This window comes from Electrona antarctica, assembly GCF_951216825.1.
Source record: "Electrona antarctica genome assembly, chromosome: 3".
In the NCBI taxonomy this organism is placed as follows: Eukaryota; Metazoa; Chordata; class Actinopteri; order Myctophiformes; family Myctophidae; genus Electrona; species Electrona antarctica.
This window is the reverse complement of record NC_136808.1, coordinates 14550298-14576524: the sequence shown is the minus strand read 5'-3', so window position 1 is coordinate 14576524 and position 26227 is coordinate 14550298. Positions and strand designations below refer to the sequence as shown.

Below are 26227 nucleotides of genomic sequence, written 5' to 3'. Positions count from 1 at the left end.
TCCCCGCCCCCCTTAATACGCCCCCTTTCGGGGTTAGTGGTGATAGCGTGACGTCACTCCATAGACGCTTCATGTTAACAGAGGTAATTTAAGAAGTCTACAACTTTTGTTTTCTCAAGGTAAGGTTTGTTCTATCTGTTCGAGCTGATTTACCATATTGTTTGCTTCATAATAATATTGGTCTGTCACATTTTTACATTAGAAAATGTACTTAGATTCTCCAGAGAAAAAAACGTGTAAATGCTCATGTTAAAGTCACCACTATTTACCGGAAGTGGGCGTGAAAAACGGGCTGTGAGATAGGCCTATTTGCCATGCTGGAGTGATCGAGACACCGAGTGTGAGTGAGCGAGTGGCCGAGATTTTAGGTATTGGAATTTGGCTTAAGGCTCTGGGACTCACTGGCATCACCACGTGACTTCATTTGTCACGTGACCGACATAGAAGTGACTTCAGTTCAGTCCACTCCACACTCTGATCCACAGCCTCACTCAGGAAGAATGGTCCCGTGTGCGCTTTTAGTAGTTATAACCTTTCTACACACAGTTAACTTAACACCACTCACTTTATTTAAAGGTAAGTTAAGCTGATTATTTATTGTCTAGTATCAGAGTTTCTGTTGCATTAAAATTGATTTAATTTAACCAAAAGATGACTTCAGATGAACCTGTTTATGGTCACATAAACAGGTTCATCGTTTAGCAACGAAGTTGCATGTTCAAGTTTAAACCATGTAAACCCATGGCGAAACTTTACTATAGTCTAGGGTCTCTTTTGGCGGAGTTGTGACTATCAAGGAACTGTTTTTCTTTCATTGATTGACACGTATCACCAACGCAATGAAATCTGTAGTGTGAATGATAGTCTTTCTTTTTCTTTTCAGTAACTATGGGTCTCCCCGTGTCTTCAGCTCTTTCTAAAGCAAAATATACAATTGTATAGGCTTTAGTATTTGTAGCCTGCCCTATACAATATTGTAAAATAGTGTTACAGTCTGCTGTGTCTTTTGTTTCATCACTTCCCGTTTTGTTTATCCTGTGGTGTAGGTGTAGTACTAGTAGGCTATCCTCTCTCCTGAATGGAAATGTATAACTAATGTCCTACCAATGATTTAAATTAGTAATGATAAAACTGTTTCCTTCTGTCCTATTAGAGGAGTACCTTTTCAGAGAATGGATATCACAGGTATGTATGTGTACACATGACATTACACAATAATTAATAGACACGTTCACTTTGAATCTTTAAAGTACACTGATGAAGTCTGATGAATTGAAAATGGTGGACCCTGTTGTAAACAAGTGTAAATGCTTTATCATGTTCGTCCACTAGTAACAGTTTTTGTATTGACTTGTGCTTTCGTTTGAAATGTACCCATTCTAGATAGGCTACTGTGAAATAAAAAAAATCAATCGATCAATCAGACAGTCGCCGAAGTGTGTAAAATTACAAAAAAGCCATAGGCTTGTTTCCATTGTGAAACAATTTAAAACATTCAACAATCACAATAAGATTTGTTTTTGTTTGTTTATTATTGGTGCATTACACAGAATCAACAAGTAGCCTATAGACATGTTATTTAAAGATATTTACTCAAGATAACCGAAAAATAAGCTAGAAATGATACTATATATCATATAAGTATTGTAATGTCAGTCCTGAACTGACACCACTGGCTGGTTACTGAAAGCGAGATCTAGTTTAGAGTGACGTGTATATAATAAAAACAAAAAACTTCAGCAGGTTAAACAACGACATTCAGCAGTCTCTGTTCTCATGATACAGTCAACAAACTGTTGCCTCTTTCACTTCAGTAGCACCTGTGCCTTGTAAACCACTTCCTCATAGCCTAGACAAGGCCAACACCTTGGCCTTGAACGTGACGTCAATTATAGAAATGAAATGCATAGAAAAGAAATGGCTCTTACAAGTATCTATAGGATATATTCCATAATATGCACAAGGCTGGTATAACAGCATAGGCATTGTGTGCAAGACTGAAAGTGTATTCACACATTGTGTCAGTTTGTACATTAGTGCATATTGTACATTCACTTGTATATTGCAGTAAAGGCCGCCGGGAACGGGAGTCGAACCCGCGGCACACTGCCAGACTGGATTACCAGCCAAGGTGCCTGGACCGCTGAGCCACGGCCCAGGCCAGATCTGCTATTTTTGACTAGCAAAAGTATTTTAATGCTATGTTAAATCATTTTGTTGGGGACCACCTCGGCTGGAACCCCCTCAAGGACCCTACTTGCACTATGTTGTATGGTTCTCCTAGGGCCGGGCCAGTGAGTGGGGGGGAGGTCCTGCTCCTCCATATCCCTCAGGTGTGTCAGTAGGGGTAGTTAGTGGGCTTGTTTCTGAGCCTCACTGTCGATCGGGATTGACTGTCTTCCACTGTATGTGATGATACCTGTTGCCAGAACGATTATATTTAAGAGGTGGTGACCAGGGTTAATGTAATGGGTATTGTAATTTTGTTGTAAATATTATTAGTATGTATTGGGTTTTTTTAAACTAAAGTGTTACTGTACTTTTAGAAAAGTCTCCTTTGGACAGGTGATGTCCATATCAAATAAATAAACATAAACATAGGGTGAGAGGAGTCACTGATAAAGACTCATCTCTGTCCTGTCCAATTTCCCCGCTGCAATCTGAAGACTCACCTCTTCAGAGTTCAGAGTCTACCTCACCCCTAGCACTCTCCCTGTACCCCTTCATACCATCTTCTGTATCGATTGATGAGATGATATTTTACTATATTAATTCTGAAGTGAAATTGAGGCATTATAGCAGCATAATGAGATAAAAAAATAAATATCTACCAGACAAGCAAAAACACATCAGACACACATGGACGGATGATCATACATGGACAAGCAGGCAGACACAGAACCACAAGCATTCTGTACCAGGGAGAAGGTTCTCATGCATTATGCAGTCTGCTGGCAAGTCAAGTCTCAGCGTTTTCATCTGCGGAAAGGTGAGGGTGGCTTAAGGTGCTGACCCTCTCTTTTCTCTTCTTTATGATGGTATTAACTCACTGGAGAAGTCGAAGAGCATGATCCTCACAGTGCTTCCCTTCTTCCTTCTGTGAATAATCTCTCTGCAGCATGTACAGTACACGATGGCAATCTCCACTCCCAACTTTGGCTCGGGAAGCGAACTGTACTGTAGATGGTCCAGGGAGATATTCAGCAGTTGCTGTAGGTACTGCAGAACTAGTCTCTCAATGGTCTTGATGACATGAGGTCAGTACCACTGGCCTGTAATCATTGAGAGTAGTAGGATGCACTCCTGTGTACTGGTACTATGCAGGATGTCTTCCACCACCCTCTTCAGTCTCAATGAGAGGTTGAAGAGATGCTTGAACATTGCTGCCAGCTGTTCTGCACACATCTTCAGCACCGCTGGACTGACTGATGCCATCAGGGTCTGCAGATTGGCCCTGGTTTAGTCTCCCTCCCTCCCCTTCTAGATTGATCAATATACTGTATGGTTACATTTCTTGCTCACTGTCATGTTTTTGTTACTTAGGTTTGTTTTCTTGAACACAATTTTAATAATGTAATTTAGACAGATGCTAGGTCAATTGTTTATGTGTGATATCCTATAGAGGGTATGCATAAAGTGAGTGACACTGGTTTAACGTTGTTTAATGCAATCAGATAAGACTTTTCTGTTTGAATGTATGGGCTGTCAAGGCCAGAAAGTAGTTTTTTGCCACTCAGTATATGCTCAGTAATTCCCGCATCATTTCTGGGTATGATGATGTCACGCACATACCCTCTATAGCAGGGGTTCTCAACCTTGGAGGCATTTCCCCATCTCTCTGCATTCTAATTAGTGTGGTTGCCTATGGGCAACCATACTATTGTTCCCCTTACCTTTTATTTCTTTCTTTCTTTGTTTATTATTCTGTATAAACTTTATTTTGCAGTGCTACTCCTCCCACAGTTTTTGCCAAACATACTCGAGCCATATGTCAAATCGACCGGCTTCATCGGGAATCGTGTGCTTGTTGATTGATAAGAGAAATGTTGTATAGTTTAATTGATATTAATTAATTAGTGAATTAATTTTCCCCATTCACTTGAATGGGAAAATGGGAAAACTCACATTCAACTATTTGTTTCTCTGAGACCGTAAGGGCTGTAGTTACAACACTTGGAGGGGAGGTTCATAATAATTATCAAAATTAATTAACATATAATTATATCGGTCGGCCTCATGGTGGCGCTATAACAGCCCACTTTACCTTTTGCATTATAACTCTTGCACGGTAGGTCATAAAATAAAATAAAAAATTTCGCTGGATTCCTTGAGTCATGACGCATCTCCCCATATAGGCCACGCCCATTTGCGTCAGGATAGATTTTCTGCCATTTTGAATTTTCTTCAAAACACACTTTTGGATCCTCCAGCTACAGATTTTGGCCAAATCTCATAAGAATCGGTACACATGATCTCCGGACCTATCCGATTAAAACAGCAGAGTCAGAATTTTGATAGTCCATATCGTTAGTCCGTAATCAGCTTCCAAAGTTAGTGGGAGGGGCCTATTTTACAAAAGACGGCACAAATCACGAACGGAATGTCCGATCCATCCCAAATTTTAATCAAATGTCGAGGGTGGCTTAATAAACACAGAGCCTAAAGCTATTCTATTTTCATCTATAGGGGGCGCCACAATTGCAAAAACACTTAACCGTTTGTTGCAAAAACATGATTTCGGGGGGGGGAACCCCTCCCAATTACTTACACATGATCACAAGGGTGACTTTACATTGTAATTGGCTAGCAAAATTACCGGGAGAGGCCTATATTAGCGAGTGAGGCAACCACACTTTGCAATTTCCCAGAATTGCTTCTTTCTAGTTTATATATAAACTCAGCAACAAAAGTTCGGAAACCTAACTTTGGTCCATTATTTCTCCACTTTAAAGGACAACATTAGTTTTTTTTCAACCAAGGTTCATGTTTTAGGTTGTTATTGGAGAAAGTAAAAGATGAGTGTATATTTTTTTTCATTTGCTGCTTTCTTTCGTTTTATGGATTTTAGCTGTTTTTGACAGGGGCATAGGATCTACTGAATGTGAAGGAGGCCTACTGGGGGGAAGCCACACTGTGTGTCATATAGCTCAATATGCAGTTTGACACATTCAGTAGATCTCGTGATCTTTTGTGGCCAGATGTAATTTCTTGGGGTCTAGTAGGACTATAGTAAATAATAAAATAAATAAATCGCCATAATATTTTGTAAAAAAAAATACATATTTAGCCCCATGCTCGAATGCCCCTGCCCCCCTGTCAAAAACAGCTAAAATCCCTAAATCGAAAGAAAGCAGCAAATGAAAAATAATTAACACTCATCTTTTACTTTCTCTAATAACATGAACCTTGGTTGAAAAAAACTAAAGTTGTCCTTTAATAAAACCAATCGGTATTGTATTTTATATCATTTTAATCGTTGATTAGTCACCTTTACAACAAGGTATAGGTTGTAAGGATTAGGCATTCGTGGAATGAGCAACACAGCTAAACGTATAGCGCCTCCAAAAGATTTGCCAAAATGGCAAGTGGTTGGTATTCAACCCTTGCTTTGAGTTGCTTAGTGGGTTGGATGATTGCAGTCTCCCACAGTAATAAGGAAAAAAAGAACAAACAACACTTATTGGCCATTATTACACTTAATTAATTTTACACTCAGTGTTAGGGAACTCAGTAGCAGGTGGAAGATCCAAAAGCAGCTGCAACAGCTTGGCACCATGCTGGTCAACGCTGTGGGATAGCATCCCATTCCTTAACGAGGTTTTGTTGCAAGTCAGCAACAAGAAGCTCCAGAATCTCATCCCGATATCTCACTGCATTGAGATTGCCTTCAATGATGACAACTTCAAGTTCTGTCTTCCCTGTGAGACAGATACTGCCCCATAACATACCTACCAAGCTGTTGTTGCTGCGTATGGATCTTCCAGATGCTACTGAGTTTCCTAACACTGAGTGTAAAATGAATAAAGTGTAAAATTTGCCAATATGTGTATTTGACGGTGGGAGAGTGCAATCATCCAATCCACTAAGCAACTCAACGCAAGGGTAAATACCAACCACTTGCCATTTTGGCAATTTTTTTTGGAGACGCTCATTCCACGAAAGCCTGATCCTTGTAAAGGTGACTAATCAAGGATTAAAATGATATAAAATACAATACCAATTGGTATTATTAAAGTGTAGAAATTATGGACCAAAGTTAAGTTTCCAAACATTTGTTGCTGAGTTTTTACATACGGTATGCAGATGCTCTGGATAAGAGCATCTGGTAAATGTTAAATTGTCATTATAAATTGCACTTTGTGTAAGTACATAAACTGAAGTACTGTACTTAAGTACAATTTTGAGGCATTTTGTAGTTTACTTGAGCATTTCCAGTTGTCCAGTTACTAGTTACTTTGTAGATTTTGATAACTATCACAAAAACATACATTAACCACTTCAAAAGATATTTCGCTTCTCGCCCTTAAGGCGTCTTACTGGTCTAATGTGTTACTACTACTAGAATAATGCGTCATTGTAGGCTATACAGTAGGTTTGGCACTACGCTGCACCAGCTGGGCGTACGTTCAAAATAATGCATGGTTAGTGTGGACTAAAATCATCTGTGGTGCAACCAAACATACACAGTTGTAGTATTTTAATATAATATTTTAATAGTTTATTTACAGTAGGTGTTTTTTGGTTTTTTTCCCCAGCACAATTTAGGCTACTGTAATATTCTGAATGAACTCTCTGTTTCACCGTTCTATATGCAGCACAACAAAGTGTATGACTTTGAGGAGGAGTACTACCATCGCCTGTACATATTCACAGAGAATAGGAAGACCATCGATCATCATAATGCCGGGAACCACTCCTATACAAGTAAGAACCCATAGGACTAGTCCTATACAAGTACATAGAATATATAGAACAGACAGGACCACTCCTATACAAGTACATAGAATATATAGAACGGACAGGACCACTCCTATACAAGTACATAGAATATATAGAACAGACAGGACCACTCCTATACAAGTACATAGAATATATAGAACGGACAGGACCACTCCTATCTATTATACAATTGAAAAGGTGTGCCCAAAACGCTGTGCGCAAGCCCAGGAACAAAAGGCACCAGCTACTACGTCACTGACACACTGCAACACACACTGCAACAACCCACTAAACACACTAACACGTCACAGACTTACCCTCCGCGTCGACCCACGGCTATCTCCTCATGTCGCGCCGCACGGCCACATTTAACAACACCCGCGTAAAAACTGTCAGTGCACTGCCACTACAGCCGCCTCCCGTCCACACTCACAAACAACATCAATATCAATAATAAACACAAACACGCCACAAGCACCGACACCCCCGCCTAATTTGTTGCCACGTCTATGAAAACAAGCCCAGAAAATATGCCATTCAACACGCTACTTACAACTCGCTTACAATTCGCGGACCTGGCAACACTGCATCCTGTTTTCCCATTGGCTACGGTTGCTTACAACACGCATTTGCACTGCATCTTGGGAGCAACACAGCTTAATGTAGGGGTCACCGATTGCTGTGCTACATCCCCCTCATGTTCTCACCACCCCGTTCGGCTGCACCACACACACTAACCTACACAATTCTCCACATGCAACACAGGGCCCTTATTGGCTAGCCCCCTCACATGGCGATCCCCACGCAGCCAACCACAGGGCAGCCAGCCACACACACACACACACACACACACACACACACACACACACACACACACTCATTCTAACTTGCATGGACAGCGCCGCGATTACATACACAGTTTACCATACGTCCTCTTTTGGGGGCCTGTCCGGCCAGTCCGGGTGGTTTTATAAATACCTTCAAATGTCCGGGGTTTTACACGTATCGCCTGTAGTGTATCGCTACGCTCACAGACCATTCACACCAATGTGTATTACAATGCACGTTCAATGGTTCGTAGTGGAAAAACACTGAGAGGTGGACTTTCAGCCCCAACCCCGGAATGTGTATTCTTCATAACTCTGCATGCGCTGCACGCTCACACCACTACCACTGGTCCCGACCGCAGATCAGAGAAAGGCTCGCTGGCTGCTCCGCTGTCTGCAGATAGACAGACAGCGGAGAACTATCTCATCATTGACATGCAGAAAAAGTAGCCTGCTGTTTTCTCAGCTTTCTGACTGACCAATGAGAAGCACATTGTATTGTCTGCAAAGGAACTATGTGTCTGTCACAAATACAAGTTCTGTCCTGCAAGCCCATGTCATGTCAACACAGACAAGGCAGCTGTGCGCGCGGTGAGTCCTGCAAATTATAATGACCCAATATTATTTTGTACAACCTAGCAAAGCATAAGATATGATGGTTTGGAGAATAGGCTGGTCTCTCTTTTTACAACAGATAAGCCATTGCATACAGGTTCTCAAACTTTTCAATTTCAAGGACCCCCATAACTCTGAGAGTCAAACCAAATGGACCCATAACAGTCCCATTTCATTCCATTTCCACAGTATCAGAGCTAACAGTTATAAAAGACTCCATTTGGTTACATTTTTACACTCTCAGAGTTACAGACCTGTAAGGGTCCATTTGGGTCCATGTGTTACACTCTCAGAGTTACAGACCTATAATGGGTCCATTTGGAACCCCCTCAAGGAACCATGAGGGTCCCTGGATCACACCTTTCAGAGCCACTGCTTTAAATAAATACATAACTAATATAGAGCATATTTGATGCATTTATTGTTAGGCTCTAGATTCTTTTGACATCTCAATTTAACACAACCGCCCACGCACGGCACATGCACGACGTGCACGACGTGCACGCGCATGTGCACATCCACATCCACATGCACGCGCGCATGTGTCCTCTTTTTGGTAATTCAGAATATGGTATGCCTACACAGTTACAATAATGCAAACACGCAAATCGCACGAACGACTGCGTCGACACCTGGCGTGGAACAAACGGGACCAACCGAGGCGCATATATGGATAAGAACAACAACACTACACGCGCGCGCGCGCACGCGCTGCAACACAAAACAGCTGCATAAAACGCGTGTCACTGTGGACTTCTGTATCTGTGGACTTCTGTATCGCAACGCGGGGCAACGCAACTCTGGGATGAGCGGGCCGAAGGCCCGCGAAATTCTAGTACAAGTACATAGAATATATAGAACCGACAGGACCACTCCTATACAAGTACATAGAATATATAGAACAGACAGGACCACTCCTATACAAGTACATAGAATATATAGAACGGACAGGACCACTCCTATACAAGTACATAGAATATATAGAACCGACAGGACCACTCCTATACAAGTACATGTAGTGTATTTGCTTGTTCTGTGCTAATGTGCATTATCAGCTAATATATATTGTTTCAGATACAGTTAAGTGTGAATATATGGCCGAGTATGGTACTCCACCTCTACATGATTTTCAGTGTTCCACTGCGCATAAGTATTATAAATATAGTATAGTATAATATAGTATAGTACTGACTGAGACATGAGGGAACTAAATTGATCTCTTGATCTGATCTTTTCAATTAGTTATGAATGTAATATACAGTATATGGTAACATCTTTTTCTTTTTCTTTCTTAGTGGGGCTGAATCAGTTTTCTGACATGTCCTTTGAAGAATTCAGGAAATCCTTCCTTTTGAGAGAGCCACAGGTACATAATTCTTTTTTTTTTCGCCTTTATTTTATATATTTTATGGAGGGACAGACAGTAGGCTGACAGGAAATGGGGAGAGAGAGATGGGGGGAAGACATGCAGTAAAGGCCGTCGGGATCGGGAGTCGAACCCGCGGCACACTGCCAGACTGGATTACCAGCCAAGGTGCCTGGACCACTGAGCCATGGCCCAGGCCGACGAAAGCTGTTTTAATCGTTCATTGAAGTTCATGAGTTTGTAATTCTGTTGTTTTCCACAGAACTGCTCGGCCACCAAAGGGAATCACATGAGCAGCAGTGGGCCTTACCCTGAGGCTGTGGACTGGAGGAAGAAGGGCAACTTTGTTTCTCCAGTGAAGTATCAGGTATCTGATCGTCTCCACTTCAATAACACTTGATGCCAATAGAGCGTCGCAGTCCCGCCCCCTACCATGGACCAGGAAATGAATCCCAATGCATTTTTCCCATAGACATTTCTTAAAGTATTTATTTAAAGACGGTTACGCCGCGGACAAAGCCAACTCGAGTCGTGACAACTCATGACAACACAAACAATATTTTGGACCAAACAAATAATTACAAAGAAGAAAAACAACAAAAAAGTGTTGTAACCTGCCTTTTTTTCTTCTTTCTAATTATTTGTTCGGCCCAAAAAATTGTTGTCATGATTTGTCACGACTCGAGTTGGCTTTGTCCGCGGCGTAAACGTCTTTAAATAAATACTTTCTGAAATGTCTATGAGGAAAATGAACGGAGAATAATGTCCTGGTCCATGGTAGGGGGCGGGACTGCGACGCTCTATAGTGCACTGGTTGTCAATGTGGGGTACAGGACTCCTTGAGGCAGGTTCCAAATGGACCCTTACAGGTCTGTAACTTTAAGAGTTTACAGATTTGTACACTCCCAGAGCTCTCTATCAGCCTCTGTTTCTAAACATCTCCTGCACTATATAGTTATGCTGTATGTATTTTCTCTTCTGTCAGAACTCATTATGGGCTATTAAATGAAACTGAAAACTGAAACTGGGAGTTATGTGGGTCCTTAAATTAAAACAAGTTTGAGAACCACTGCAATGGTGGATAAACTCATATACTGTAGTAGCCTAACTACCATAGTATTTGTGACTACTGCCACCTGCTGGTATAGAGATTTATTTACTGTAACTCAAGACGGAACTGTACCACTGACTAGCTGAGTGTCAGCTGTGTGCCAAAGAAAATGTTCAGTGACCGTTGTCACAGTTAGATCTCACAGGCCAGCTTGCCGTAACAGAACCTTATGACCACAGCAAAAACAATTTATTAACTCCCACCTGGAGGATGAATTCAGTTGATATAATGTAGTTTAGATATCCTTACAGGGCTTTCTGGATACCTTCATAACTAAAAGAAAAATAATGACATCACAGTGAATTAAGTTTAAAAAGATAGGCTCACAACTCACTTTTGTATTGCTCTCTATAAATATTAGCCACATTCTGATCATTGGGATTGAATCATTGCTAATAAAGATATGGTGAAGAACCAGGGAATGTCCGCACAAGAGAAACTGCTCTACTGTCTTTTTTTATTTGTTTAACCAAAAGTGTGCAATGTTTTGCCCATGTAGGGCTTCATCAAGTCCATGGGCAAAACGTTGTAACAAATAAAACATACGGGTGAGCTGTTTATCGTGTGCGGACATTCCCTTTTTCTTCACTTGATTATTTTGGAGTCCAGAACCGTATTTAAAGGTGGGGAAGTGCATATCCCACCTTTCTTTTCACAATAAAGATATGGAGCATAATTTTGTTGTAATCCTTCCATTTCTAAATGACTATGCACACTTAAAAACCCCTAATGGTATACCAGAATAGCAGTAAAAATACATTGCTGCAGGCTGTGTGTTGACTTCTTTTTGGTTCTTCAGGGTCACTGTGGGAGCTGTTGGACCTTCTCCACTACCGGCTGTCTGGAGTCCGTCACTGCCATCGCTACCGGGAAGCTGTTACTTCTGGTGAGAGCTGCGCAAATGTACAACGTCAATGCTTTTGTTTGGCGACCAAACCCAGCCATTGATAATTGAATGAGCTACGCCTACACCCATACCATACTACAGTATGTTTAAAGGTATTTTTATTTTTTCAGTCTGAGCAGCAGTTGGTAGACTGTGCACAGGACTTCAACAACCATGGATGCATGGGGTTAGTAACAATAATGAAATCCCATAATCATGCATGTTATCAACCAATTTAACAATAACAAACTCACAAGTATAATAGTCTTTAATAAATAAAAATTGTGACCACAACTATCATGTAATGAGCATACTGGTTTGTTACAGCGGACTGCCCAGCCAGGCGTTTGAATATATCAAGTACAACAGAGGACTTATGACTGAACATGACTATCCATACACAGGCCATGTATGTTTTTTAGTGTGACAAATCCTGCACTTGCCTGTTCTATTTCTATTTCTTGATGAATGACTTTTGTCCTTCTTCCTATTTTAGGATGGCATTTGTAGTTTCAAGCCTAAGCTGGCAGCTGCTTTTGTCAAAGAAGTTGTCAACATAACAAGTGTGAGTACATAGCAGTATGTAACACCCTGCCCCCAACATTCTGAAAACATCCAGTAAATAGCTTTGTACAGTATAAATTACTTTTATCATCAATATTGAATTTCATATAGTAGACTGTAGAGAGGCCTCCAGAGCAGTTGTTTAAATATTTTACTGGATTACGATTAATGAATGATTATAAAGAATGTGGGCTAAATTAAAATAGCAGACCTGCAAGCTCACAACAGGTCACAATTTTAACCTACATGCGCAAGATTAAATCGATTAGGTTAATTGCCAATCCCTAGTGTTATCTCTCAATAGCGGGGATGCGCATGCACAATTAAAGTGAGTGGCAAATCGAGTGGCAACGTGAGTTTAATGTTGCTTAACGTCATTTAATGCAATCAGATGGGACTTTTCTGTTTGGATGTATGGGCTGTCACGGCCAGAAAGTTGTTTTTTGACACTCAGTAAGCGTTCATGCATAACTTCCGGGTATGATGATGGTGATGTCACAGTCATACACATATCCTCTATATTTCTGACTGAGCCATTCATCGAATGACATTTGTGATTTCCTGAAAGGACAGTATGATGAAATGGAGATGGTTGATGCCGTGGCCAGACTGAACCCTGTAAGTTTTGGCTACCAGGTCACGGCTGATTTCATGCACTACAAGGAGGGTGTCTATAATAGGTGAGTGAAGACTGAAGAGTCTTGTTATTGCACTATAATTTATGATCACAACTAGGCATTGGTCAGAGCACAGATACATTTGCATCAAAGGTCGTATTAAGCCGGTAATTGAGGTTTTTGACTGTTATTTTATGAAAAAGATTTCAGAATTCCCTCTGGACACTCTGGCCTGGTAGAAAGACAGAAATAAAAGCACTGCAATTTATCATCATTATAATGCAAACATTTTCAAATAAATCTGTTCCTCTGCCCATACAGTATAGCTTGCAGTGATGTAACCCATTGGTTCTAAAACATTTTCTAAATATATATACCTCTAAGTATTTGGCCACAGACCCCCATCTGAAAATAATTTGTGCCAGGGACCCATTCAAAAATGATTTGTGTTGTAAATTTTTTTAAAAGTGTCGTAAAACAAAGTATAAAAGAGGGATTAAGTGCTTAATAAAATTAATCGATTGAGTAGATTATTAAAAGAAATCTGATACTTTTTTCACGTCAATACGTTGATCCATCCATACATCTTCTACCGCTTATCCGTCGTGGTGACTTCCTCCTGGGGGATCCCGAGACATTCCAAGGCCAGTGAGTCCATGTGTTTCCTCCAACTGCACCTTGGTCTGCCCCGGGGTCTCCTCCCAGTGAGACGTGCCTCGAGGACCTCCCTAGGGATATGCCCGAGAGGCATCCTAACCAATATGTTGATATATAATAAAAACCATGCTTCTCGAGTATTTGATTAATCCAAAAAGTAATCGATAGAATAATTGCTAAGAAAATTATAGAAAGTTGTAGCCCTGACCATCAGCATTGTCCTCTTTCTATAGCACTCACTGTAAGAACGACACAGAGTCAGTAAACCATGCAGTTCTGGCTGTGGGTTACGCCACTGATGACAGCGCTACACCATACTGGATAGTGAAGAACTCATGGGGCACAGGCTGGGGAATGGATGGGTAAATATAAATACACTTTACACACTGTGTGTGTGTGTGTGTGTGTGTGTGTGTGTGTGTGTGTGTGTGTGTGTGTGTGTGTGTGTGTGTGTGTGTGTGTGTGTGTGTGTGTGTGAGAGACTACAGTATACTCGTGAGGGCCAAAGGTCGCCACAAGTATTGTATAAATTGAGAAATAGACATGTGAACAGAATTTTTTAGTTAGGTTTACAATTAGGATTCTGTTTAGGATTTGGATTAATTGAATACTTAGTGGTACGATTTAAATTATGCTAAAAGAATAACTTAAAAAACCCTGAAGGCTTGTTCCATTGTGATCCTATTCATGTCATGTTTTCAATTAATCAAGTCATGTAGTGTCTGAAATCTTGCTTCTCTTTTATTTTTTAGTGGCAATCGCCTTTATTTATTTTTTAAATGTTTTTTTTGCGGCTTTCGCCTTTATTTTATTTTATTTTTGAGTGGTGTAAACCACTCCTACAACTGGCTTTTGTGTGCATAAAAAAATGACCATGGTTGCTATGTTCAAAATAATTTCTGACGTAATTAAATCACACCCGGGTGAACTGGATGACCGTAGCAACCGTGGTCATTTTCTCTGCACAAAAAAAGCCAGTTGTGAAATCACATCCGGGTGTGATTTCATTACGTCAGATCAGAGCTGATCAGGCTACATAATACCTTACCTGATTTCATTACGTCAGACATTACGTCAGACCACAGCTGATCATGCTATATAAAACCTTACACCACTCAGTTCACACGGGTGTGATTTTTTTATAGAGGGACAGACAGTAGGCTGACAGGAAATGGGGGAGAGAGATGGGGGAGTGACATGCAGTGAAGGCCGTCGGGATCGGGAGTCGAGCCCGCGGCACACTGCCAGACTCGGGCTACCGGCCAAGGTGCCTGGACCGCTGAGCCACGCCCCGGGCCAATCGCCTTTATTTTATGATTTTCTTTTTATAGAGGGACAGACAGTAGGCTGACAGGAAATGGGGAGAGAGAGGACATGCAGTAAAGGCTGTCGGGATCGGGAGTCGAACCCGCGGCACACTGCCATACTGGATTACCAGCCAAGGTGCCTGGACCGCTGAGCCCCGTGGCCTGGGCCTCTCCTTTTTTTAATTTTAGAATTTGTTGTGTTTTCTTCACTCAGATACTTTCTGATTGAGCGAGGGAAGAATATGTGTGGCCTGGCGGCGTGTTCCTCCTACCCTCTGCCTCTGGTTTGAGCTACAACAATACAACCAAACAACAAGAAGAAGAAGACGACGTCAGGATGACTTCACCCTAAAGCCCTAACCACACCAAAGGGTCACCATGCAACTCCTTGGGTCCAAACGGTTGCAAGGAGTTGCATGGTGACCCTTTGGTGTGGTTTGGGCCATTGAATTCCCTGCGTTGAATCACTTCACTTGGAACGGCATGCGTCAATGTGCAACAAGACATATCACACCGCTGAGACAAACCGCTAAAACCGTCTCGACCCTTTGGTGTGGTTAGGGTTTAAGCGTAATTTATAATCTAATCTAGTGTGTCAAAAATGGCTAATCTGAAAGCTATTTTTGCCACATGGCATGTTTTATTTTTTTCTCTCTCCCTCTTTATACGCTTTCAAGGTTTTATTATAATCATAATCATTCCATCATCAGTCATTCATCAATCATTTATGTAATTTTAATTGTTTTTATGTGCACTATTCATGATTTAAGGTTTGATTTAATCAACCTGTACATAGGACTGTAATTCTTAAACTGCTTTCTGGAAGTACCTTTTTTAACAATGTTTAAATCATATTTTTATGTTACAGAGTTTTATAAGAATATACTGTACTATAGCTGGAAATGTTGAAGAAAGAAATATAAGTGGAAGAAATGAATTTAAATCAATTTCCAGGTTTGTTTTCATATCAGTGTTGTATATTTTTATTTTTGGATGGCATCCCATACTTACTGAATAATCCCTTTTGAAAATGTATTCCGAAACAAATATAATGCTGATTTTTATTTTATGAGATTAAAACATGGCATATTGCTCTGCAAACACAGGACATCTACCTGAACATTCCTTCCCAAAGTAGGGTCCGGGACCATAGGGGTCATTGGTGGGGTTCAAGTGTATATCATGTCACGTCATTGCATTTTACCTTTTATATTAACGTTTTAACAGTAAGTGGATAAGTAAGTCCCTGCATGGATCATCACACAGACAGTAATGTTGGTCGACGTGACACATAGGCTATGTACACGCATCTCTCCTTTCAGTGGCATCACGCCATCTGCTGGGCCATTTGTGCCATATCTATGATTTGTCATTTACAACTTCCTGGTCTCAACCAAGGATAGTCTAAGAAGGATGAGACGCGAAGACCGTATGGGCGACGCCATGTTGCTTTGGAAGGAAAGAAACATGCGCAATGGGCTATATGCAGCCAACACTTCCGCGTTCAGCTTCCTTGGTCTCAACTGCGCATGTTTCTTTCCTACCAGGGAGCAACATGGAGTCCACCGTATGGTCTTCGCCATACCTGCAGCACTTGTCAGGAGCCACGGGTGAATTTTAACCCGCAGCATGGGTTACTTTTAACCCGCATGTCGGGAGCGACGGTGTTGTCGGACTAATGACTGTAGGACTGTTGGTCTAACCAACGTATGTACCCCGCGGGGGACCCTCAATGGTTCCTTGCGGGGGTGCCAGGGCGTCCCCCAGCTAAATGGTTCTTAGTTAGGAACCAAACGGAACAGGTTTGGAACAGGTCTGTAGCTCTGAGAGTCTACTTTGTAGTAGTAGTAGTAATAGTAGTAGTGGGGGTCTGTGGCGCCATGGCAATGCATACCAGACTGGGGGTCCTTGAAATTAAAAAAAAAAGTTTGAGAACCACTGGGTTAGAGGGAGATACTGTAGTCAGTGTGTGTGGGGGTGTATGTGTTACGGTGGGGGGTTATTTATATTTTATTTGGTCAGGGTGTGTATGTGTTTACCTAGTGCCTTATGACATACTGGGTTTGTCTCAACTGGTGTGAGCAAAGCGCTAGTGTACTGTACGTCTAAACAGGTTCTATACCGGGAGCAGACTACTGACGACTGAAATGGCCGTGTATTTTTCAGTTTCAGTTTTTCAGCAAGTAAAAGTGGGCCTAGATATGACCCATTGTGGTGGGACTGAAGGAATGAGGAATTAGTAAGTTATATATCGTTGACGGAATAGATGAGGATGATGATGATGATCTTTGCAGCCTGAGCTTTAACAAAAAGGAACTGAATACTTTAAGCCTTGCCTTACTTACGCAAGACAAAAAAATAATCTATGCCAAACCAACATACTGTGTCTTTTCCATTGGAAATCACAAAAAGATGCTACTGAAATAAAAGTGTTTTTGACATAATTCATCTGTGTGTGTTTTTGATCGATTCAAAAAATGCATTTATACATGTTTTAAACGCTGGTTTATTGTAAACCCCCATATAAATCTCTTTCTCTCTTTTTCATGAATTCACATCCATAACTGGGTAACAGAATCGGTTGAATTCATAAAAATAAATTCAGTTTAAAGACTAATTTGACTAGTTTGATGGAACACATGGAAAATACAACTTCAGGAGTATTTCTTTTCTGCATGTCAGCCAGCCAGTGCCATGGTGCAGTACACTATTCAAGCCAGAAGATGACGCAATAAGCACGCTGCAAGTGAAGCACATGATGACTAATAGTACCTACTAGTCTACCTGTATAATTACCAGAGCCATAGAGTATAGACAGAGTTGTATATACCCCTCTCCAACTGTATCTACTTTCCCCATATTCAACTGTTTTGAATATGGGGACAAATTATATTCCAAAAAAAGTTCCCGGTTTAAAAAAAAAAAGCCTCCCATTCAGGCTCATGATTCCACTGTTGGACTAAACCCATCTGCAATCAATCAATCAATCACGTTGGTCGCTCAACGCTGATTGGTCAGTGGGGCGGACCCGCACAGCTGCAGTTAGATTTAAAAGCTAATTCTCATTTTCTCATTCAACACATTGTCAACATAACGGCGGACGATACTTTTAAATTTCTTCTTGAGATGGATGTCCCCACGAGTTTGCGGTAAGTCGGCTTTTCTTGGAAAATGTAAACAATTGTCAACTTGAATTGACGTTAGCTTTTAGCTTAGCTCACGCCTTGAAAGCTACAGACAGTAGGCTTGCCCTGAGTCTAAATGTTTGGGCTAGGCTTGCCCCTTGTGTGAGCTTACAATGAATTAGGCATTTATCAGAAGCTTAATTCTGAGCGATTTATAGTAAGCAAGAACAACACATCAAATACATAAAAATAGTCATTAAGGATCATAATTAAACTTAACAAACTTACGTCTGTCTAAAGCCTAGCTATCTAAAGCCCTAACCCCACCCTTGGACCTAACTACAGTAGAATATATGTATAATGAATACTATGAGCTTCCTATATTTAATTCATATAAAACACTACGTGTGAACGCATGATTAACCTCGCGGCTCACTCCTAGTCTAAGATTTAGACTCTTGTAGATGTATTTGATCAATTCGATAAATCGATCAGATACATCTATCTACCAGTGCCTCCCAAATGTCGAGTTAACGATCCATGGCTACAGGGTTAGTACTTTGTTTATATGTATGGAGAAATGGACTTTGATCATGGATGTCCAGTGACTATTACGGGGTTAGACAATAGAGATCAAAACTCGTATCATATATTCGAAAGTAAACATTGTCTTGATCCAAGGCTATTGCTGACTGCAGATAGATAGATACATGAATTGAATTTGCAACAATGAAAGGGAGTGTACCTATGTTCCCCAGGTTCTATGTTCCCCGCTTACCCCAAAAAGGTTCTATGTTCCCAGGGTTCTATGTTCCCCACTCAACTAAAAAAGGTTCTATGTCCCCCATTTTCCTCTGAAAAAAGGTTCTATGTTCCCCGCTCACCCAAAAATGCAGGAAATATTAATTTTTAATTTCAAATTATTTAATATCATCTCTAAACACACATAACTGAACATAATGGGGAGAAATTACTATCAGAAACCTGCCCTTTGGGCGAGCACGCACGCAGGCAGACACACACACACCCGCCTACTTTTGGGGACCGGGGTTCATATGTTAACTTCTGAACTGTCCACAGCCGCCATGGTTGAGTGGGGAACATAGAACCTTTTTATAGAACCTTTTCTTTCTTTTTTGAGTGGGGAACATAGAACCTCTTAAACCCCAGGGGGGTCCGGGGGGAAAATCTGCAACATCGGAGTTGGAACCGGAGACCAATTGGGTCTCCATTGCCCCGCTGAGCGCTGTTCAGAGGTGGACAGCCGCTGCCCCCGCCGGCGGGGGCAATAGGGCTCAAGAGGTTATGAAAGCCATGAAACCACTGCGAATGAGCCCATACTTATTAACATGTAACTGTTTCAGGAGCTTTGAAAGCAGTTTGGATGGCTACACAGGAGATGACCCTCTGGAGGAGTGGGACAGGTAAATGTCGATATGCAATGCCGTTTTTCAACAAAACTGAAGATGATGACCGTAATATAATGTGCAGAACATATTATATAAGTGCATTTGTTCTAGATTTGCCCAGAGTCTTGAGAAGAGACTGCCTGCTGGAGCTTCTGCAGGGATGCAAGATGTGTTTGACAGAATTGTGAAAAGATTTCACAATGTTAAAAGATATTCAGATGACATCAGATATGTGGCCTACTGCATTCGATTGGTAAGAATGTCGAGATATTTCCCAAATGCATTGACACATGTTTTGATTCATTTTATCAGCCTCTCCCCTGCCCCCTATTTTTTTTTTATCCCAAATATGGATGGAGTGCAGGTTTGGGTCTTTGAAATGGTTTTTCGTGCTTTTATCATTCATTTCAATGTTCTTCTGATAAAAATACAATTACGTTGTCCTGTTTTAATGTCTCTGAATGTACTATTCACATGTTGGTCCACACTAGATACTGGCTACACTCTATTATTTAGTCCTGCGGTTCTCACAAATTGTGCTTTTTGATTTTAATCCGTTTGGTGCAGGCAAGTTACTATGAAGATCCCACTTCTGTGTTCAGCTATGTCCACGGTAAGGGTATTGGGACTAGGACTGCAGCCTTCTATATAGCCTGGGCCCAGCAGGAAGAGCGGCAGGGGAAGCCCGAAAAGGCTGCCTCTGTCTACCAGGGAGCCATGGAGAGCCAGGCACAGCCCGCAGATGCTGTCCTCCATGAATTCAGGTGATTCCCGTTAAGCTGCAACTATCAATTATTTTCTAAGCGATCATTCTATTGATAACCTTTTTCTAAGAACGATGTTCATATCAAGGTATCCAGCAGCAGGACTCACCATTGTTTTTTTTGTATGAAATCTGAAACGGTAAATTGTCGATCAGATGAATGTCACAAAGACTACTTAACTTATTTTACAGTTTAAGTCAAATTCCTAATTGAATGAAGGGAAGCAAAGCACAGACTTTTAGCATCTGTGTTGAAGGTGAAGCTGTTATCTCCATCAGTGAACAGGACAATAACAGCAGGGAGATGCTGACACCAGTGTTATGTTCTTTGAATGCATAAGCTAATTGGGGGCTTTGGTTCTGATTTGCAGGAAGTTTGAAATGAGAACCTCCAGAGTCCAACCAGGAGTGTCAGGTGAGATATCTTCCATTATAATTCATTTGTTGGCTTGTTTGCATTCCGTACTGTGTATCATCATGTCAGCTGTCTAATGTGTTCCATAGGCCGTGAACGGCATCCCCTTCAGGATTCCCAGGTCCTCAACCAGAATGTTGCATCAAGCAAGGTTTGTGTGTGCTTGCTGTCCCTGTGTACTCACTGACATGATTTGGTTCCATCAGGCAAGCCTTTTTTTGTTTCTCTTATGTAGTAGCGAACAGTTCTCCAAATAACACATTTGACTGCATCACAGGGCTACAGTGACTGTCGGTTCCCACCACCTCCAGTAACATCAGTCCAACTGTGAGTTACCTTTTTTGTTTCTTACTATATTCAAGTCATTTTGTTCTCAACAGTTTCAGTAGCTTAGTTCAGGGGTTCTCAACCTGGGGGTCACGACCCCTCAGGGTCGCCAAATTATTATGGGGGGGTATTTTGAGTTTACATAGTACACGCACAAACTTTCCTTAATGATTATATCTGGTTTCAGTATTTATGATGTATTTTCTCTTATTATTATTATGGTTATTGTAGCAGTCAATTTGTATTGGGGAGCCCAAAACGTTGAGAACCCCTGGCCTAGTGGTTCTCAGGCATTTTAATTTCAAGGACTCTTATTACAAGTGTAGAAATGGAATCAAAATGCACTCGTGTTACAGGCCTCTATATGATATCACCATATCACGCTCAGAAAATGCCGGCGTAAAGTCGTCTGTGACCAGGTCGGACGTCTTTTCGCGGTACTACAAAGACAGCCTGGTTTGCGAGGGCTCGGAGTACTGCTTCGAGGAAGTCAGGGCTGCCAAGTACTTTCTGAAGCTCAAAGAGGCAAAGGAGCGGAGAGAGTTTGGTAAGTTGAGTATTAATAATATTGCAGCTGTCGGGCAGAAACTTATTTCAACTTTCTTTCTCCTGTAAATGAGTGACCTACTTTGTCATGTGATTTATTGAATACTTGTAACCTGTAAAACAATTCAAGCTATGCTAAAAGGATAACAACACAAAGCCCTGTGTTTGTTATGCTAAATCTCTTGCTGTGTTCTGGTTGAGCAGAGGAGAACCAGAGGCGATTGAGGGAGTCAGAGGAGCGCCTTGCTCACATGAAGAGGATGCTGGAAATGTCGGATCAGAACCAGGGGCCCACTGCAGCCAGATGCCCTGCCGACCAGCAGGTTAGACCAGGCCTTCCCAAACCTCTGCATTCTTTGCAATGGGCTCTATGCACACACCATTTTGGAAAGAACTTGGGGCCCCTTCTTCCACAGGTGTTACCGCTGATGCTAATGAAGGCTCTGTTCCATTCTGGCAAACGGAGGGGTGCTGCTCTGCTCTGTCTCAAAGTGTCCTTGGGTTCCAAATGGCCCCATACGGGTGTGTATTTGTAACTCTGCGTGTACAAATGGAACCATTTGTACAGAGTTAAGGGGTCCTTGAAATTAAAACGTTGAGAACAACTGCACACTAAATGTAACAGTGCCTTCATTAGTATCATCGCTAACACCCATGAAGGAAGTAGGGAATGGGCTATATTCTGTGTGCATATAGCCCATTGGAAGCTACAACTAACCTGTGGTTAAAGGAGCATTCAGTGATTTGGGTGATTTGGAAAACCACCCAGCCTGCCCCGGTAACAAAATGTGCACACGCACTACAGTGGGGGAAGTGCAACAGGCCAACAGCATGTGCACCAAGGCCCGCCCCCACTCGATCATGATTGGAGGAAGGCCCCTCTCATCCTGATTGGATGGAGGCTTTGCCACCCGCCACCAAAACTGAAACTAGGGTTCTTTGACCCCAGGGGCTCACTGGGGACAGGGAGGAACTCCTTATATGGTCAGCACACTCTATAGTAGGGAGGATTATCCAGAAAAAAAGAAGTGATATTTGAATTAAGTCAAATCACTGAATATACCTAAGACTGCATACTCGACTAATTCAGAACCTATGCCATGCTTCTTTTTTCTTTTTTTTATAAAGTATATTTATTGGTTTTAACAAAATTAAGGACAAACAGACATTACACAACAAGAACATAATAACAAACAAGAAAAGAAACGGCTCAGGCACAACACTATTGTAAACTAGAAAAAGTGCCCCTCTGGGCACAGGTCTCCACCAGGGCAGTTCAGGTTGTGGCCTCCTGGTGGCGCTATAATAGGCCAATGTGAAAAGGGTGCCATTTCTTCATATGCCTTTGATGGCAATTGGATGATTTGAGGCATTTTGTTCCAAAAATGTGTTTTGCAAAAATCAACCTGTTGGTGGCGTTATAACAGGCCAATGTGAAAAGGGTGGGATATATATTCCTCAGCCTAGTAAGAAAACGTGTGAAAGATTTCACGTAAATTGCATGCTGCGTTCATGATTTTTTTTGTTCAAAATGGATATGTTTCAGGCCCCAACCCTGCTGGAAGACTCAAATGCATCACTGCCCCAAGCTGCAATTGGTATGTCCTTAAGGGGAGGTGGTGGTGTATGTCCAAGTATATGCACATCAGGTGTTTAGCGTAATGCTTAAATACTGTAATTGAAGCTATATAAAAACCATCTTCCCCAAGATGTCTATAATCAATGTGCAAGCTAGTCCAGCTCAGAGTAATTTAGTAAGAGTGGCGATACTAGCGTAGACTCTCATTGTAACAATGGAATGCGGAAGCGCTCATTCTATCTCAATGGGATAGTTCCAATGTTTGAAACTATAGCCCATAGCACCCCGCTTTGCACCGAGATCAAAGCGTGTCGCCACTCTCTTACTAGATTACTAGTCCAGCTGTTTTCTCATTGGCTGACGTCTGTGCACACAGCAAATATGTCCGTGCGGAAACTGACACTGACGCAATTATAGTGGACACCCGCAGATAATAATGCTGCTCGTAATGAATTCTCCCCCTCTTCCCGACCCTTGATGTTTTGAAGGTGTACCGTTGTCCTGTAAACCCCCCACCAACCCAACGCCATTTACCGTCTTCACAGATGAGGATTGCTCCAGTCCACCACCAACACTGTATGTGTGCTAATAAAACCTGGGCCAAATTGGAAAAACTTTGATTATAGCCTGTTTTGGTGTCATAGGATTGGGCAGAAATCGTATTACTAATCTTCCTTCCTCTCGTTCCAGCCCCATTGTAGAGAACGCGTCGGACGAGAAGCTGTCTGAAACGGCGCTGGGCCTTTCCAAGCTCCAGGGAACCATAGTGGGAGAAGGCCTCCCGTCGGGCCAGCACCACAATGTCACCTCATGTTTCTCCAACACTGTGACCCCTCCCACTGCCAAAGCGCTGTCGGGCATCGCGAGTCCCGAGGTAGTGACGGAGCCGGACCTGGATGCCTTCGAGAGCCCCCAACGTGCTCATCAAGCAGCCGCTTCCCCGCGGCAGAGCATTGGCCCCATGATGACGCCAAAACGACCTGCAAAATCTGGCAGTGTGACATGCCCAGCATTGCCACCCAGGCGGCCAGCCTGGGTATACCATTACCACAAGTAAGACGCGCGAACGCAGCTCGTAAATTGCAATAACAACAATTAGAATAAATTACGTACTTTTTAAGGTTTTTTTTAAGTTACGTTTTTTTAAATTAAATGTTTTTTCAAGTTTATTTTTAGTGTGTGTATGTGTGCGTGCGTGCGTGTTTCTTTTTTAGGTTTTTTTTTTTTTAGTTTTTTTTAAGTAAAGTTTTTTTTTTAAGTTAAGTTTTTTGTGTTTGTGCGTTTTTCCTTTTTAAGTTAAGTTTTTTTTTTTTAAGTTTTTTTTTTTTAAGTTAAGTTTTTTGTGTGTGCGTTTTTCCTTTTTAAGTTTTTTTTTTTTTAAGTTAAGTTTTTTTTTTAAGTTAAGTTTTTTGTGTGCGTTTTTCCTTTTTAACTTTTTTTTTTAAGTTAAGTTTTTTTTTTAAGTTAAGTTTTGTGTGTGTGTGTGTGTGTGTGTGTGTGTGTTTTTGTGTGTGATACAGCTGCGCCCTCTGGTGGTGGGCGGGTGGTGTTACAGCGTGACACACAGACAGACACACAGACAGACACACACACAGACATGATCTGCTGGGTCTCATAGTAAATGCTCACTGCGTTCGCAATCACTGCGTTCGCAATTACCAAGGGTAATGGTATGTGAAACTCTCATATTGTATCTGTGTTGTTCAGATGTAACAAATTCCACAATTATTCTAGTCTAAAGATAAATTTAAAAAAAATCACACCTGTGAACACAAGTCTGTTCCCCAGACGTGTTGTCAGCATGTAGTTGTAGAATGCGTAGTTTGGAGAGTTTCTCACATATCAAAATATACTTACAGTATCAAAGTACTAATATTATTACGTCTGTCTTGAGTAAAACATCAGTACTTCCGCCACTGACAGGTAAGGAAGGAGGAAGGAGCGGTAAGGAAGGAGATACGACCGTCTACCAGGCCATCGCCCAGGCGTCGGGCATCAAAATTGTTATAAAGGTAACACCAAACCTCTGCATTAACAAACGTAACTTTGAACCACTTGGTTTGACCCACCCACCCACACTCATAATTTGGGTGTGTTTGAGAACACGATTACGATTTTTCAAAAATAGCAGACCTACAAGCTCGTAGCGCGCCACTCGGTGGCGCGCTATGAGCTTGTAGATCTGCTACTTTTCAATAGCTAAAGTATAACATAATGCTTAGTTAAAACAAACGTGTTCCCGTCCAGAATTGGTTTAAAGTATGCCATGAAGAACACTCAACAGGTGCCTATTAATGCTATCTTCAATACATTACGTTTGGTAACGTAGGTCCAGAAGCCAGGCCATCCGTGGGAGTTTCACATCAACACACAGCTGGATGCTCGACTGGCACCAGATGTGCGGCATCTCTTCAGTACATTTCACTCGGCCCACCTCTTCAGCGAAGGAGGTGTGCTGCTTGGAGAGCTCCATGGTTATGGAACTCTACTGGTGGGTGCCCATTGGGGGACCGCATGTAATTCAGACAGGGCATTAGTCCGACATGCGTCCGCATGTCGGACAGAAAATTGCTGATCTACAAGGTCACAAAGTGTCACAGCGTTGTAACCTTGTAGATCAGCCATTTGCAGTTTATTTGTCATTCTAAATTGGAGTATTAAGTGGGCATACTAACAATAGATTAAATTTATCACGGTGCAAGCAACTTGTGTCACAGATACCTCAGCCAGATACCTCAACACAGTTCTGTGTATTGTGCTGTACTGTTTATGAAGCTACTTCCACGCCATTTCACAAATCACAGTTTTGGACTTACGTCAGTCACATGCACCAATTCAGGATGAAAGTGAAACATAATCTCACGACTGACGACGCTTTGTCCCCCAGAATGCGGTCAACTTGTACAAGAAGAGTGCAAGTCTGGGTGACAAGCTGATGCCCCAGCCGGTGGTCATGTACCTCACCATGTGCATCCTACACATGGTGGAACAGCTGCACAAAATCCACATCATCCATGCTGACATCAAGTCTGACAACTTCCTGTTGGGAGAGAGGTGGGTTGGGCCATATTTCATATTAATATCTTAATCCGAAAGCATCTGGGTTGTTTTAGATTTGATAAATAGTAGATTCTATATATGGCACACCAACTTTTTATTTGACAAATTCATATC

The 26227-nt window shown here is 41.7% G+C and overlaps 2 protein-coding genes across 4 annotated transcripts; both read left to right on the top strand.

Moving 5' to 3' along the window:
- The first annotated feature begins 445 nt into the window (after window positions 1-445).
- Window positions 446-15997, top strand: ctsh (cathepsin H). Its single transcript, XM_079497123.1, has 12 exons — window positions 446-576; window positions 1154-1185; window positions 6816-6924; window positions 9677-9747; window positions 10010-10114; window positions 11658-11744; window positions 11876-11931; window positions 12072-12153; window positions 12241-12309; window positions 12882-12988; window positions 13816-13944; window positions 15104-15997. Exons 1-12 carry the CDS (start codon window positions 501-503, stop codon window positions 15177-15179), a joined length of 999 nt encoding a protein of 332 aa, XP_079353249.1. The 5' UTR covers window positions 446-500; the 3' UTR covers window positions 15180-15997.
- A 1985-nt stretch (window positions 15998-17982) lies between these two features.
- Window positions 17983-25520, top strand: LOC306920267 (mitotic checkpoint serine/threonine-protein kinase BUB1-like). Of its 3 annotated transcripts, XM_079496966.1 has the most exons (15): window positions 17983-18038; window positions 19379-19438; window positions 19535-19676; window positions 19991-20187; window positions 20558-20601; window positions 20691-20752; window positions 20879-20928; window positions 21285-21475; window positions 21679-21797; window positions 23021-23072; window positions 23542-23629; window positions 23744-24103; window positions 24709-24723; window positions 24977-25065; window positions 25383-25433. In XM_079496966.1, exons 1-13 carry the CDS (start codon window positions 18016-18018, stop codon window positions 24719-24721), a joined length of 1401 nt encoding a protein of 466 aa, XP_079353092.1. In that variant the 5' UTR covers window positions 17983-18015; the 3' UTR covers window positions 24722-24723; window positions 24977-25065; window positions 25383-25433. The 3 variants fall into 3 exon arrangements, with proteins under 3 accessions (XP_079353092.1, XP_079353091.1, XP_079353093.1); XM_079496965.1 differs by lacking the exon at window positions 24709-24723 and having other exon boundaries at window positions 24976-25065; window positions 25383-25520; XM_079496967.1 differs by lacking the exon at window positions 24709-24723 and having other exon boundaries at window positions 23744-24106; window positions 25383-25434.
- The last annotated feature ends 707 nt before the right edge of the window (window positions 25521-26227 follow it).